The sequence below is a fragment of the Populus euphratica genome, unplaced genomic scaffold, assembly GCF_000495115.2.
Source record: "Populus euphratica unplaced genomic scaffold, PopEup_1.0 scaffold65.1, whole genome shotgun sequence".
Classification (NCBI taxonomy): domain Eukaryota; kingdom Viridiplantae; phylum Streptophyta; class Magnoliopsida; order Malpighiales; family Salicaceae; genus Populus; species Populus euphratica.
In genome coordinates this window covers 144,088-160,517 of record NW_011499943.1, presented here as the reverse complement: position 1 = coordinate 160,517, position 16,430 = coordinate 144,088, and the positions used below count along the sequence as shown (strand labels likewise).

Below are 16,430 nucleotides of genomic sequence, written 5' to 3'. Positions count from 1 at the left end.
TGAATACTACTCGATCATGATGCTGCAACTTGGTCTAGTAAAACCACTAACAAGTGTCGTGAAAACAAATAGTAGTGGTATTAATAAAGCAAAAGCATTTTCAGCCATGATTCTATCATTAAATAGCAAGTAAAACTGATTTAATAATAAGATGCTATCCTACCATGATTCAGAGGAGAAAGGAGGTCCGATAGCGACGCATTTACTCGGCTCCTAGATCACTCCATGTGTTCTCAACAAGCTTCGAAAGGTGATCAGAAACATGCCTCTAACTACCTACCAGGAGATTTTAGCAGTTTGAATTCTGAGTGAGCATCCTATATACACAGCATCCGGTGACTCTGACATAACTCTATAGAATCCTGCTTGTGACTCTGACATAACTCTATAGCATCCTGCTTGTGCTCAATAACTTCAGCATTAAAATTATCATGTAGGAAATGGTGCGAATGCGTTTCCTGTGGAAACGCTTCATGTAAAGAATTTCTTGTAGAATTCTCTACGAGGTTTGTGGCGAAGGATGACACATTTTCCCGAGATATCTTGAAGAGCTTGCTAGCATGACTTGTCATCTGAAGATGATCTGTAACAGCATCGAGCACCCATCACAACCACCAAATGTGCCAAGAAATTCGCTACCCAATACATTGAACTACACATGACAGAAAACTGAATCCACCCAGCTTTAAACAGTTGGAAACAACAACTTGATCCAAGCTGCTCAAGCCCTCATGCAAGTAGCCAACTCTATGTACGAAGTGGCTCTCAACATTTCTTCCTGAATTTTTTGAATGAAAGGCTCTGATACCTCAGGAGACCGCAGCAGAAAAGCCAGCTTCTCTCCACCACCAACACTCGAGTATGCCATCAGATCTACAGCAGTGAGTTGTAAATGCTTTCTGGCTTCTCTCGACATTTTTTTCCATTCTGTGCATGATGGACTATAGAAGAATATGTCAGTTTCATCATAGCTCACACCTTGGCTCAAAATTGGCAATATCTACACCCTGAATTTTTATTTCCAGAGGAAAATTGAAAAGACAATGGAATGTAGCTCTTATTCGTTCCCCAAGATCACTGGCATTTGCAAGACAAGACAACAAAGGCACAATTTGTATCTTGTTCTCTATACGACTAGCAATGTATTGCGTCCTAGAGACAATAACTCCAAGAAGGCTGCCTTGACCCCGATGATAAAAAGACTAAATTGATGAATATACTTGGTTGCTTATGCTGTTTCCAGCATAAAGCATCTAATTTCGCCAGAGTGTTGATGAATACTCGAGCCTTTTTCTAGCAATTTCAAGTTCATGTTTGTTTCCCCAGTTAATTCAACAATCTGCAAGCCAAGATTTCTACCAAAATCTCTCCCAATCATGACAGCATTCCCTGAAATTTCTTTAAGATGTGCAATATACACAGCACAGATGACACTCTGACAATGCCATCTGTATTGCTGGAATAAAATGCTTAAAATCTCAACAAAGAGCTTCGTATGATGGATTTCTCAACACAGTCATGGGCAGAGGCTGCAGGTTCAACGACTCTGTTGGAGGCAGATGCTTTTATGGCAAGATAAGATGCCTAAAAGAGACTAAAATTGTTTGTGAACCAAGCCATTTATCTGACACTACAGGGTGGCGATACTCATAGATTGGCACCGTGAAATTCAGCGTGTGGTCCCTGTCAATGTACTGCTCATTAAGCATGAAGTACTGGTGATGAAGAATAGAATCAACATCATCATCCCAAAATGGCTTCGTGTATCCGTGAAACTTGTCCTCCCATTGAAAGTCTGGTGATGCTGTGGGTTCACCCCTCATCGCAGTGTGAATTATGGGCTGAACATGTGCTGCAAGGTTTAGCTTTGGGATGTGGTGGATGAAATGTGCAGTGTTCTGTCCATCTTGTGAAAACAGATGAGTTCGGCAATTTCCTGTGATGAAAGATCACAAAACCTTTCCCGGGACAAATCTTTCTTCTCCAGTTTCATCAGAATTTCATTCGAGATCCATGGAAATGGCAAAGAGGAGTTTGGACACATCCTCTTCTATAAACAATCTCAAGAAAAGCCGGCAGAAGACAACCAGCACTCTAGAAAGAAAACAAAAACGAGAGAACAAAAGGTGCGTACAAATCTGGAACTTAAAAACGAAAAAGGGAAGCAACCAAAACACCAGTTAGATGACCACAAACCCAAGTTATGAACACCAGGTCGGAAGTGAAAGAAATTTTTAGGGTTTAAGCCTTCAATTTTTAGCTAGTAAATAAATGCTTGCAACAAAACATTAATTTTTTTGGTCGAAAGGCTCTTCCAGGTTTGGTTCCTGTCCAGAAGCTTCGCCGGATCCATCTTCTCATTTTGTCTCAACTGTAACATACAAATACTGAAACAGAAAACACAGCTCGATATCTTCCATCGTTAATAGATGGATATTTCCCCATTAACAAATACAGTAGCAGCTAGCAAGGCAATGCAATGCAATGAATACAGTAGCAGCTAGCAAGGCAATGCAAGGCAATGCAATGCAATACAATCCAAGTCGGCCACAGGTTAATCCGATCATACTTTACCATTTTTATTTTTATTTTTATTTTTGTCCAAAATAGACATCCACTTTTAGCAAATGAAACAGCACTGAGGGTATCCGATAATAAAATTTGCTGGAAGAAAAAAAGCAAAAATTGTTGGTGGGGTTTCAAATATCTTTCGTCTTTCTCCGAATTAAACTTCCTAAATAATTTATATCCGAACCAAAATAACAAAGCTCATTCATTCGATGAATCGGAGATCACAAAGCGCATATATACGCAAAATCCAAAGAGATTGATTGGAGAGTGCTTACAGTAAAGTAGCGGCTCGAGGCTCTGCTTGCGACAGAAAGAACTAGAAAGGATTCTGGGGTTTTCTTCTATTATTGGTGCCAGTGCTCCATTTCTCCGTTCCGTGAGACCGGACATTAATTGAAACTAAATGATTGCATTTAATTTCAACAAGATAGCATGCTCTGCTATGAATTTATAAAACAAATATTTGATAGTAATATAATTATGAATTAATATTAAATAAGTAATAAAAATTAAATATATAATAAAATTAATATTTTATAATAAAAAATTATATTGGTGATAAAAAATTTAGGGACTTAACAAAATGATTTTTAGTAATTTATAGTTTTATGTGAGGAAAGATATAATATTTTTTTTAATAATTTAAATTTTTTGTTAATAAAAAAATAAAAAAATACAAAGCTAAATTTTTTATCAACTTAATATTAAAAAAATCAACAAATACAATTTTGAAAGGAAAAAAAACTCATGAAAAAAGTATTATAGTAATTAACAATATTTTGTGAGAAAAACTACAATGCCTTTACTAATAAAATTGATAAAAATAATTTTAAAAACATCATAAAAAAATCATTTAGAAAAATACTGTAATAATTTATAATATTTTATAAAAAAAAATAAAAATCTTTTCTCACATGACTTAATTTTATTATAATTATAACTCTTAATGAACTGAATATTTTAAAAAATAGATAGAAAAAATTATAAAAAAAATCATATAAAAAACATTGCAGCAATTTAAATTTTTTTAATAATAAAAAACTTACAAAGCTAAATTCTCAATCAACTCAATATTAAAAAAATAAAATCAACAAAGATAACTTTTAAAAAAAATTAACATAAAAAAATGAAAAAAAAACATGTTAAAAACACTATAACAATTCACAATATTTTGTGATGAAAGTTATAATACTTCCTCATATAATTTAACCTTACTTATAATTATCTATAATTGTAATTCTCAACCAGCTCATATTAAAAAAATAAAATTGATAAAGATAATTTTAAAAAATCATAAGAAAAAAAACCATGTAGAGAGACATTGTAGCAATTTATAGTATTTTATGAGAAAAATTATAGTGTTTTCTCTATATATTTTAACTTTATATATAATATTTTTTTATTTTTTTTATGAAATTATTGTTTGTAACTACATAGAATAAACGATAACAAAGTTAAGCTCGATTAAAAAAAATCCAACTAAACTTGTAAATCAGAACAACTTGAGTTACCCTAGCAAATAGATAAATCATTTTAACCGTATAAAAAGATAAAATAAAAATAAATAAATTGAAAAACTTAATTTTTAATTACATCAATATTAAAAACAAATAATCAAAAATAAATTTTTAAAAAATAATAACAAAATTTTAAAAAAGTGAAAAAAATAATAATAAGCTGCGAGTAAAAAAAATTACAAAGCAAGATGTTTAACCAATATTAAAAAAGAAAAATTTACAAAAACAAATTTGAGAAAAAAAAAATTGCAGGGAATAAAAAGTAACACCGTGAATGAAAAAAACAAAAGAAATAGTGAGAGAGAAAAATAATATATTGTGGAAAAAAATACAAAAAACATGAAAAAAATACACTGTTATTATAATTCACAATGTATTAAGTATGGGTAAACAGTAAATTCCCCCACACCCTTTAACTTAATACTTAAAAATTATAAAATTTAATTTTTAATTATATTAAAATTAAAAAAATAAAAACAAGAATTTTTTTAAAAAATGCAATAAATTGTGAGTGAAAAAAATTACAAAGCAAATTTAACTAGTTCAATATTAAAAAAAAAATTGACAAAAAAAAAGTTTGAAAAAAAAACAAAAAAACAAAAAAAAAGTACTATATAAAAAAAGGAAAGGGATACACTTAAGTGAAAAAAAAAATAAAAAAAAGTGAAAAATACAAAAGATAAGGCGAGGAAAAAAATATAATACACTGTAAAAAACCAAAAATGCAAAAATTCAAATATATATATACAAGTAAATGCATTGTAAATTATTATTATAATTCATAACATTAACTAATATTCTAAAATACATGAAAGAAGCACTGTAGCTTTTCTAATTCTAAAATGCATGAAAGAAGTTTCACAATATTTTGTGATGAAAGCTATAATACTTCCTCGTATAATTTAACCTTACTTATAATTACTTATAATTATAATTCTCAACCAGCTCATATTAAAAAAATAAAATTAATAAAAATAATTTTAAAAAATTATAAGAAAAAAACTATGTAAAGAAACATTGTAGCAATTTATAGTATTTTATGAGAAAAATTATAGTGTTTTCTCTATATATTTTAACTTTATATATAATATTTTTTTATTTTTTTTATGAAATTATTGTTTGTAACTACATAGAATAAACGATAACAAAGTTAAGCTCGATTAAAAAAAATCCAACTAAACTTGTAAATTGGAACAACTTGAGTTATCCTAGCAAATAGATAAATCATTTTAATCGTATAAAAAGATAAAATAAAAATAAATAAATTGAAAAACTTAATTTTTAATTACATCAATATTAAAAACAAATAATCAAAAATAAATTTTTAAAAATTAATAACAAAATTTTAAAAAAGTGAAAAAAAAGTAATAAGTTGCGAGTAAAAAAAATTACAGAGCAAGATGTTTAACCAATATTAAAAAAGAAAAATTGACGAAAACAAATTTGAGAAAAACAAATTTGAGAAAAACAAATTGCAGGGAATAAAAAGTAACACCGTGAATGAAAAAAAACAAAAGAAATAGTGAGAGAAAAAAATTCCCCCGCACCCTTTAACTCAATACTTAAAAATTATAAAATTTAATTTTTAATTACATTAAAATTAAAAAAATAAAAACAAGAATTTTTTAAAAAAATGCAATAAATTGTGAGTGAAAAAAATTACAAAGCAAATTTAACTAATTTAATATTAAAAAACAATTGACAAAAAAAAAGTTTTAAAAAAAAATAAAAAAACAAAAAAAAGTACTATATAAAAAAAAGGAAAGGGATACACTTAAGTGAAAAAAAAATAAAAATAAAAGTGAAAAATACAAAAGATAAGGTGAGGAAAAAAATATAATACACTGTAAAAAACCAAAAATGCAAAAATTCAAATATATATATACAAGTAAATGCATTGTAAATTATTATTATAATTCATAACATTAACTAATATTCTAAAATACATGAAAGAAGCACTGTAGCTTTTCTAATTCTAAAATGCATGAAAGAAGTACTATAGCTTTACTCGTACATGTATTTTATATGTTATAATTATAATTATAATAATATAATTGTCTATTTTTTTAATTTTTTTCTATTTTCTATTTTCTTTGTTTTTATGTTTTTATGGGGTTTTTTTGTTTTTTGTTTTAATATTTTTTTTAAAATTTTGTTTGTTAACATTAAATTTTTTTATTTATTTATCAGATTTTCATGAAATGGATTCCGAGTTTGAAGGATTAATCTGATTTGATAGGTTAACTTGTTTTTTTTTTCAATTATTTTTTTTTAGTTTAGTTTATTTTATTAATAATAATTTATTTTCTATTTAATTATCAAACTTTCATGATATATATCTCAGGTTTAATGAGTTAACCTGATTTAACGGTTTTACCCAGTTAACCCGTCAATTTTTTTCTATTTAGTTATCAAACTTTCATAACGTGAATCCCGAACTTGATGGGTTAAATTGATTTGAAGAGTTAACCTAATTAATTTAGATTTTTTTTCTTTTTCTTAATTAATTTTTTTTCTTCTTGTTGGTTTTTTATTTGTTTTTTCATTAATTTATTTAATTGTCACATTTTTATAATACTACATTGCAGTCAAATCCTTATCTTAGACTATTGAGTATAGTATTATAATCATACTTTCTTAAATTTAGATCATTTAAATTTAATATTATTATTAATAATATTATAAATATTAATTTTAAATCAAGCATTACAATCAAATCTAAATTCTTGAATATAGTTTTATAAAAAAAAATTACTACTTTTAATTTTTTTGGTTTTTTATGTAAAAAAATTTAACCTGTAATATATAATATATTATGTGTGAGTTAACAGTGAATTCCCACGTCTTGTTGATTACTTAAGGATCTTCTATTTAAGAAAGTATCTAAGACAAATTCGTTATTATTCTACGTGGATCAGTTCCGCACGGACCACGTGTAAGCCTGTCCATCATCATTATTAGTATTTTGTTTTATTTTTTTTATCTATTACAAACCATCCGTTCGATTCGGTCTCCAGCTGCAAGAGTTGAAGGAGAAAGACCACTGATGGTCATGGCTCTGGCATTGGCAGTAGTGCATCCACATGCTTCCTTTTCTGCGTCTTCCTCGTCTTTCTTCGCCCATCAAAGAGTCCCCCACATCTTGTTACCCAAATCTCGAAGCAACTCCAGTAACAGTACCAGCCTACCAGCTTCCATCTGCAAAGCTTCATGGCAAGAGGTACGTGCTTCCCTCACTCTATGCTACATCCTTAATTAATTTTGCTTTCAATCTAGGCACAGGGATGTATAATTATTTCTTTATCTAGTTGTTGAATCTATATATAATTGTTTGAATTAGCTTGCTGGCGTGGTGATATTCTCAGCAATTCCATTCACGGCTGTGAAAGCCATTGCCAATAGCCCACTTGGAGAGTCTCTCCAGAGGCGATTGGAACAGAGGAAGAAACTTGCCGTTCAACAATCTTCCAAGTTCAAAGCTTTAGCCCAAAAGGCCCGTAAAGAGAGGTAATTTCGATCGGGGTAAGCATTTTTCCCTTCTTCTTGTTTTAATCATAATTAATACGGACAAGTTAATATAATAAACTTTGAACAGATTAAATGCATGAATGGTGGAAATTTACTTCAAGTTAATTTATTGTTCCCCAAGAATTCTCATCCCCGAGGTATTCTGAGTACTTTGGAAGTCACCTATGTACACCATTTGTTCCACCAGCCTTAAATTGCCACCAAGGAGCTGCTTGACTATTGGTAGTAGCAGCAGCAGCAAAGCACCTCGCTTCCCCGGACTTGGTTTTCGTATAATATCTTCTTTCAAGAATATTGAATAGGTTGCGTGTAGCAGGTTTAAAAGGCATGCGGTACAGATTAATGTTTTTGCTTTGTTGATTGTTCCCTGTTAATTGATTTTCAATCAATGCGAATTTGCAATGTGACAACAAGAAGAATTTTAACTTACAGCTTCTGGTATGGAGAGGAGCGCCCTAGGTGGCTCGGTCCCATTTCGTACCAGTACCCAACATATCTTAGTGGAGAGCTGCCAGGGGATTACGGCTTTGATGTTGCCGGTCTAGCTGAGGATCCGGTTGCTTTCCAGAGATACTTCAAGTATGCCATTTGCTGTCCTTTTATATCCTCAATCATATGCATGCTGGGCTAATCGCCATGCCATTCTTGGTCTATTGCACGGGACAGTGTCCTCCGCAATTGCCAATCTGAAACTCAAGTCAAATTTCCATCCATAACAAGTCCAGGGACAACATTTATGTTTCTGGAGTAAAGTGCCATAGCATGATGCTGAAGATTGCTATCTGAGTATATGCAATTAATTCCTCAGCTTTATATGGATGCCTATAATGGTTTATGTGGTTCGAACTGTTTCTACAATGTTTACCTTGTATTTAATATTTTTTCTTTTATGAACATAGTAAAACAAAGTTCTCTTTTCAAATACTGAATGGTTTCTCTTTTCAAATACTGAATGGTCATTTGCTCAGTTTGATTCCATTTTTGTGCAGCTTTGAAATACTTCATGCTCGCTGGGCTATGCTTGCTGCTCTCGGTGCTTTGATTCCAGAAGTATTGGATTTGTCAGGTGTCTTTCATTTCATTGAGCCTGTATGGTGGCGAGTTGGCTATTCGAAGCTTAAGGCTAGTATATTAACCCTCTCTTTGCATCATTCTTCAAGAGATATTCGTGTTTAAAGATATTCCAAATTCCCCATTCTTAGTTAGTTTCGATCCTAAGAGTCAGAGTCTACCATTCACTTCTTTACTATCTCTATGTGAAGGGCGAATATGTCCACTGCAGCAGCATGCTGATTTATTTCTTTTGCTTCTTGCTTCTTCAAATTATTACCAGGGAGATACACTGGACTACCTTGGCATCCCTGGACTCCACTTCGCCGGGGGCCAAGGAGTGCTTGTAATTGCTTTCTGTCAAGCCATACTAATGGTAACCACTCTAGCAAGCAGCACTTCAATCTCACCTTGCTTCCTTTTCTTTTAATTTCATGATAAAGATACCTGTGATGCATAACTTTTCTGGGCTCAGGCTTGCAAAATGAGTGAAGGGTTGTAAATGTCTTGGAATCTAAATTCTTTGGTGAACAGGTTGGGCCGGAGTATGCAAGATACTGTGGAATTGAGGCTTTGGAACCTCTGGGAATTTATTTGCCAGGGGACATCAATTACCCTGGGGGAATCCTCTTCGATCCCTTGAACCTCTCCAAAGACCCTGTATCTTTTGAGGAGTTGAAGGTGAAAGAAATTAAAAATGGGCGCCTAGCAATGGTTGCCTGGTTAGGCTTTTACATCCAAGCAGCTTTGACTGGTAAAGGGCCTGTTGAGAACCTTGTCGAGCACATATCAGATCCCCTTCACAACAATCTGTTTTCCACGCTCAAGTTGGTGTAGATATTTCTCTTAGGTGTTTAGAAAGGTACATACGAGGTATTGTTCCTCCGTCCGTCGACCCGATTAGATCGACCGATTAGATCATGGAACAAAGTGCAATATAACCCCGTAGATGGGTCTCTTGCGAATTCAGCATCAAATGTCAATGGCCGATTGGTTCTTCTCAAAGCTCGTTTGTTTTCGCCAAAGTAAGCATAATTTTAATGGATAGATACTAGACAAAGCTAGTAATAAATAAGTGGTTAGTGCTTATGAAAGTTTCTGCACTTATGATTTTATGTTTAAGAGATTTTCTTACTCTTTTTTTTAATTTTAATACATAGAGATTGTTAACCAAGGGGTGAAAAAAACGTATGGGATTAGGAACAACGAGCCTTGAAAAGGAATCCTTGTCATTCACGAAATACAGGGTCCGTACATGGATTAGCACATGGGGTGTTTAGGTACGATCGATCCAGGCCGACTTGGCGATTGGACCAGCTGACCCCTCGAAGGAGAGGCGTGGTTGGGTGGTTGGTTGGACCACCCCCTCTCGAAAGCTATGGTGAAGTGAAGGAACCATGGATGGGCGCCATTATTAACACGCCAATGGTTCATTCCACCTGCCATCATCTGTGTTTTTTTTTGCCTTCGCTTTTTCTCTCTCTTTTTTTAGTAACCCTCGGGATTATCATCTGAAGATTTGACGCCATCACCTTCATACTTGAACATAACCGGTATAAAAATCTTATTCTGTACTAAAATATTCTTAATTTCACTTAAAAAATAGTTAAATTCAAAAAATATTTCATAATTTGAAAATTAATATATATAAAAAAGCATTAAGCATGATTATTTTAAGTGAATGAACAATATTGTTTTCACTTATAATTTATTTCAATTTTGGTTTGATTTTTTTAGTATCTCAGCTCTAAATTTTTTAGTTTTTTTGTTTAATTTGACTACTTTTTTCGTTTTTTTTTTCATAATAATTAAGGATATATTGGACATAAAAACTTCACACTCTTGAATAATATTTATGATTTCATAATATTTTAGAGGTTTATTGTAATTTATTGTTTTTTGTGTTTTTATCAATGAATAACAGCACAGCCCCTTTGTTTATTTTTTTGGAATAATATATGACCTTCCATTTAAGTTCTAATTTAAAGCAAACAACATATTGATAAAAAAAAAACTGAAAACAATTTTTTACTTAAAGATTTGAAATCACAGAAAAAAAAACATTATCTTCCTTACAATTTAATTTATAAGTCCGTGGAATTCTTTTTAAATTATTTTTTGTATGAAAATAAATTATTTTATTTTTTAAATTTTATTTTTTATTAGTACATCAAAATAATATAAAAAAATTTAAAAAAATCAAAAATTAAAATTGCAATTAAACAACGGACTTATACAACACCGTGAAGGGGGGCTAAATTTCCCAGAGCACAAAAGGGTCAGTCCCCGTTCTCACTGAATGGTGGTAAGAGGAGGAAGCAAAAGTATTGCTATCAAGATTTTATTTGTTTTTTATTTTAAAAATATTTTTTATAAAGGATAAAAATATTATATTTGTTATTTATTTTTAATATTCTTAAATTTTTTTAAGGCTAATATTGAAAATAAAATAAAAAATAAAAAATTATTTTAATATATATTAAAAAACAATATAAATAGCACCATTACCGTAATCTTAAACATTTGCTAATTAAAGTGGCCCGTACAGGTAGTGGACGTTTTCTATATTGCAGTGAAAGTGATGGTGGGATGTGACTGCTTGTTCTTATCGGATTCCGTGGAATCGTACGGTTCCCTGCTGTCAAACTGTAGAGTATTTCTTGGTGTACAAATACTAGTAAATATACCATACTCCACTTGTTGTTGTTTTTTTCTACTACTGTTGATTTGGTTTGATCGATGTTCAACTTACGACGTTCCTGATTAAAACAGCTGGCACTGCATGGTTTTCGTGTTTCTGCAGTGCGTGGGCACGCGGTCTGTACTGTCATTAGCCACGTGATTCGTTTCGTTCAGCTAAGATAACACAAAAGCAGGAGTACAAAATACCACCGCCCTCGTTCTTCTTTTCTTGTATACTGAGGTTCTTTTCCTGAATATGAGGTTGTTGATAGGACTCGGTTTTAAAAAAATTATTTTATAAAAATTATTTTTAATTAAAATTAATATAAAAAATATATATATTTAATTAAAAATATAGTTAAAATTAAATTTAAATAAAAAATAATTTAATATATTTGATTGAAAAAATATTTCTCAAATTGAGATTATAACATAATTAATATATATATATATATATATTATTTTTAATTGAATATTATACATTTAATTATTGTTATTATATTATAAAATAAATAATATTGATATCAAATGTTTTTTATTATTTTATTAACGAGCATCAAACCATATGCAATGTCATCACATATGAAATATATCAAATAACTACTATATTTTTCATGGTTTCTTAAATACACACCAACAAAAACTAGATTTTTTATTATATCATCAAATGATCTTCTTCTAATTTTTCAAATAAAATACAATTAAAATAAAAATAAAAAATGATTTTTTTATTAACTGGGTAATACCCAGCAAGAACATAATTGGAATTACAATTAAATTTCACAAATGCTATGTCATAATGCGATATCCTTTTAATTTATATAATATTATTAAATAATATTAAAAACTAGTTTTTTTTAGTAAAACTTAATTTAAAAAAAAATTATAATTTCATCACGTATAAAATTCATTCGACAAGAACTACAATTTTCATGATTTTTTTAGCGTGCAATAAAATTAGGTAGAATATTATTATGAATAAATTTAAGATTACAGTACGAGTAAATTTAATTCACCTTAAACTAATTTTTAAAAAACAAAAAAAAATATTATTCATGATCATATGAATAGTGTGAGTGAAATCAATTAACTGCACCGATTTTTTTAAAAAAACTAAACTTTTCACGTAAATAATGCAAGTGAATTAACTCACTCACGTTGTTTTTTTCTAAAAAAACTATTCATTTTAGTAAATAATACAGGTGAATTAAAATTCACTTGCGTTGTTCATTTGAGTGAACAGTATGATAGTGGAGCCATGCTCCACTGTTGTGGTTCATCCCCCACGGAAATAGCTTGCTGCTTCTCAAAATCTATAGCATAATCTTATATTTTGGTGAGTCCTAATAATATAAAGTTTTTGTTTTTATGTTGTCAAATTATATTATGTGTGGCTGTGGGTGAACCTCGCTCGCAGCCACATTACCAAATGAGTGCTGGCTTTGATGCCTATCGCTTCTTCGAGGAATTGTAATATTTTTTATTTTACAAAAATATTATATCTATGTATTGAAATGAAAGTAAGAGATGATATAAAAAATTATTAATGATAAATATATAATATTAATAATTCAAATAATTAAAGCTAAGACAATATTATTTATTTTTTGAAAACATGTTATACAAATAATAAAGGAGGAAACAAACAAGGAATAAGATTATATGACAAGCATCTGTTTTTAATTATTAATAGCAATCATACTTGCCACTCAAAATACATGGTGACCCTAGTGTATCAATAATTTTTAAAAATTTAAAATTTAAAAATAATAAATTATATTATCACTCTCGATCAAATATGTAATTAATAAAAACTCTAGAGGCTAAAGAATCATAATACCTTTTACCCTATTTTACTTACATTTCTTATATTCAATGGCATGTGTTTAATTTGAATGTTTACAATGAAAATTAAAATACCAAGACACACTTGTCCCCACCCTGCCCATTCTTTTATCTTCACGAATATTTTTATTATTTTAATATAATTTAAAATATTAAACAAATAAAAATACCTCAAATTAAATCTATAATGATTAATAAATCGTGTGAAAATATAAAAAATACTTATATATCAAGGCAAATACCTTCTTTTAGGATAGCCCTACACCTTACTTGACTATTATAATGAATAGTAGAATGATGTTTTTATTTAATGAGTCCATGGTATTTTCTTTTAATAAAACAAATATTTTTTTTTTAATGAATCAAATACATTTTCATTTTTTCACACATGAGATATAATGTTTTAATGATATCATAAAAGGATGATTTTTAAGTCACTCCCTTCACCAAAGGATAAGATAAGTTACAAAGGGATTCAATCTCCATGAACAATGAAATATTTACTTGAGAATCTCTTGAAAAAATATATTATTGGCTTTTATCTCAAACAAAATATCTATTTAAGTATTAAAGAGTCTTAAAATACATAAAAGAGATGTAAATATTGGCTACCAATCACTTTAGTTTACTAAATATATAAAAAGAGATATTTTGTAAGTACTGGCTACCAATCACTTTAGTTTACTAAATACCAACTACCACGAATATAAAAAATAAATCAAATTATTAAAATTAATACATCAATTAATTATTTAAAATATAAATCTAGGCATTCAGCTACTTGAACCTTCTGAACCTTCATCAAAATCCATATTGATAAGTTGTTTTAAGTAAAAATTGACGTGGTTTCATTGATTTTTTGAGTTTAAATTTTCAAATGAATATATGTGAGAACCTATTTCAATGGATTATCACGTTGATATGAAATATATTTAAAAAAAAATACATTTAATTTCAAATAAGTTTAAACTGGTTTAAAAATATTTTTTATCCTAAAAACTGAAAAAAATTGTTTTTATAAAAAAACCCAGTTTGATTTGTTATTGGATGATAATGAACTTAATTTTACCGGATCGGAATGTATTTTTAATTTACCAATAAAATTTAATGTTCTGTTTGATGAGCCTGATTAATCTATCCACATTACATCATTTTTTTTAAAACCAATTAGTTTTTATTATTAACTACGTGGACAGATAAAGAAAAGAAAGAGAAATATGAATTAGTAACAATTTAAAAACCACGAAAGACTGAGAATGATTGTGTGGAGATAATTAGTGTTTTAAATTAATTTATTATGTAGCGTGAAATTTTAGTTTGTCTGTTCCTGAATAATTGGTATTTTCATTGCCAACAAAGAGAAGATCACTGAGAAGATAGATGGCCGAATGAGGGGAATTGTTAACCACATGAACTTGTTCAAGTAAATTTTGTTTGTTTCGCCGGCACAACAGCAGCAAATGCCGTGGCTTGTCCCACCGGCTAACAGGATCCCGGGATCACGTTTTCTTCGTTGCAAACAAGTCAATGGTTCAGGACCGCAATTCCCCTATTCAGTGCTCAATAGCGTACAGAATAGTTAGGAGCCATTTCCATAAACGTTACGGTGTTACCACGAAATTTCCAAAAAAAATAAAAATAAAAATTCAAATAGTTCAATAACAAGATTTATAAGTTAGCTTATTAGTTCAATTTTTTATTCTGACAAATTTATTTATTTTTTCTAACAAGGGTGATTGATGGTTAGTATCTCATAGGTACAAAATATTCTCTAATATTTACATTAATATTTTTTTAAGAGAAAAGCAATCATATTAAAAAAAATCTTGAAATAAATACAGAGTTGAGAGTGAAAATTAAAAACATCTTTCTTTTAAGAATCTAGTAGGTTTTGATAGCCTATAGAGGAGAAGGGCCTGTGCATCTTGTCTTAGTAAAAACAAAACGGCAAATACTACTCCATCTCTCCATCCATTTATTTATACATCGAAGGCACCGGCTCAGCGGTAGAATGACGCTTTGCGTCTTCAGAGAAAAGCAATCATATTAAAAAAAATCTTGAAATAAATACAGAGTTGAGAGTGAAAATTAAAAACATCTTTCTTTTAAGAATCTAGTAGGTTTTGATAGCCTATTTTCCTTATCCTTGGATGAAAGGAAAGATTTAAAAAAACCCTTTTCTAATATCATTAAAATATTTCTCATGTGTCAAATAAAAAAAATATAATTACTCTAAAGAGAAAAAATATATTTGATTCAACATAAAAAATATCCCTCACTCATCAGAGAGGAGATATCTCTGATTTATTAAAAAAAATATTTTCACAACTTATTAAAATCTTGCATCCAATACAGAGCCTGATAAAATTATTTAAGCTACTTGTACTTGAATTTAATACCCAGCTAAGTTTGAGGATGTCAGATTTGGCCAGAAAAATAAAACATGTTGATAGATGGTGTTGAAAAATAATTAGCGGCAAGATTCATATTTTTTTCTTCAAAAAATATGAAGAGAAACTTGTATTAAATTTACCAGACAAATAAGATATTGTTCAAGATATAGTTTCTGCATCCAGGAAGTTACGCACGCTAGCTGAGCATCCCGTGTGGCACAAGTAAAATTATACTCTAATCTTTTAAAAGGGTAAAAAAAATCTATTGATACCACGTGATAATATGCAATCACATCATGATCTATCTCAAAAAGTAATCACAACAGATACAATAAAGATTATATACACAGACAATGATCACATGATTTTGTAATACTTTAATACTTATACAACATATTTCAATAGATTAAAATATCATTGACATATCAACTGTTACGTAAATAATTGTGTTCCACATGAAAATCGATAGACCAATGTAATAATATAACTATCCACGAGAGTACATTGATGTAATAATACGAAGTCCTGTCCTAAATACACGATCATCCTAGAATCGATGATAAATTTAACAAAATAAGATTTAAACTCATATTTGTTTTTTTTTATCAAAATGAATGTTTTTAAATAGAAAGTAATTTAAGCTATACTCCCAAACAGACGAAAGACTTCATCGTGAATTATTATGATAAAAAGTTAAAAAAGTTCACATGGCGTGCATATGTAACGGTAGGTGAAATGCACGGAGAAAAAAAGGGCAGCAGAAGTCATAGAATCCGACCAAATGCATCGTACCTTAAATACAGCTCCTTCCCACGCGCTACTGTGTCCGGACGATAGCTCCACC

General features: G+C 29.7%; 1 protein-coding gene and 1 long non-coding RNA gene across 4 annotated transcripts; both read left to right on the top strand.

Annotated features, from left to right (window-relative positions):
• Window positions 1-2,100: 2,100 nt before the first annotated feature.
• Window positions 2,101-2,880, top strand: LOC105137181 (uncharacterized). The gene is made up of 2 exons (XR_844504.1): window positions 2,101-2,471; window positions 2,519-2,880. It is a non-coding gene; the product is annotated as an uncharacterized LOC105137181 (long non-coding RNA).
• A 4,191-nt stretch (window positions 2,881-7,071) lies between these two features.
• Window positions 7,072-9,816, top strand: LOC105137178 (Chlorophyll A-B binding family protein). 3 transcript variants are annotated; one of them, XM_011042823.1, is made up of 6 exons: window positions 7,073-7,308; window positions 7,429-7,595; window positions 8,049-8,195; window positions 8,585-8,738; window positions 8,950-9,042; window positions 9,201-9,808. In XM_011042823.1, the coding sequence occupies exons 1-6, from the start codon at window positions 7,135-7,137 to the stop codon at window positions 9,501-9,503; spliced, it is 1,038 nt and encodes a 345-aa protein (XP_011041125.1). In that variant the 5' UTR covers window positions 7,073-7,134; the 3' UTR covers window positions 9,504-9,808. The 3 variants fall into 3 exon arrangements, with proteins under 3 accessions (XP_011041127.1, XP_011041125.1, XP_011041126.1); XM_011042824.1 differs by having other exon boundaries at window positions 7,074-7,308; window positions 8,606-8,738; window positions 9,201-9,691; XM_011042825.1 differs by lacking the exon at window positions 8,950-9,042 and having other exon boundaries at window positions 7,072-7,308; window positions 9,201-9,816.
• Window positions 9,817-16,430: the final 6,614 nt, after the last annotated feature.

Excerpts from the sequence above, each read along its gene's own strand:
- LOC105137178 (XM_011042823.1), top strand. The coding sequence starts at position 7,135 with ATGGTCATGGCTCTGGCATTGGCAGTAGTGCATCCACATGCTTCCTTT. Across the intron at positions 7,309-7,428 it reads GCAAAGCTTCATGGCAAGAG|CTTGCTGGCGTGGTGATATT; the intron begins GTACGTGCTTCC and ends TGTTTGAATTAG. Across the intron at positions 9,043-9,200 it reads TCTGTCAAGCCATACTAATG|GTTGGGCCGGAGTATGCAAG; the intron begins GTAACCACTCTA and ends TTTGGTGAACAG.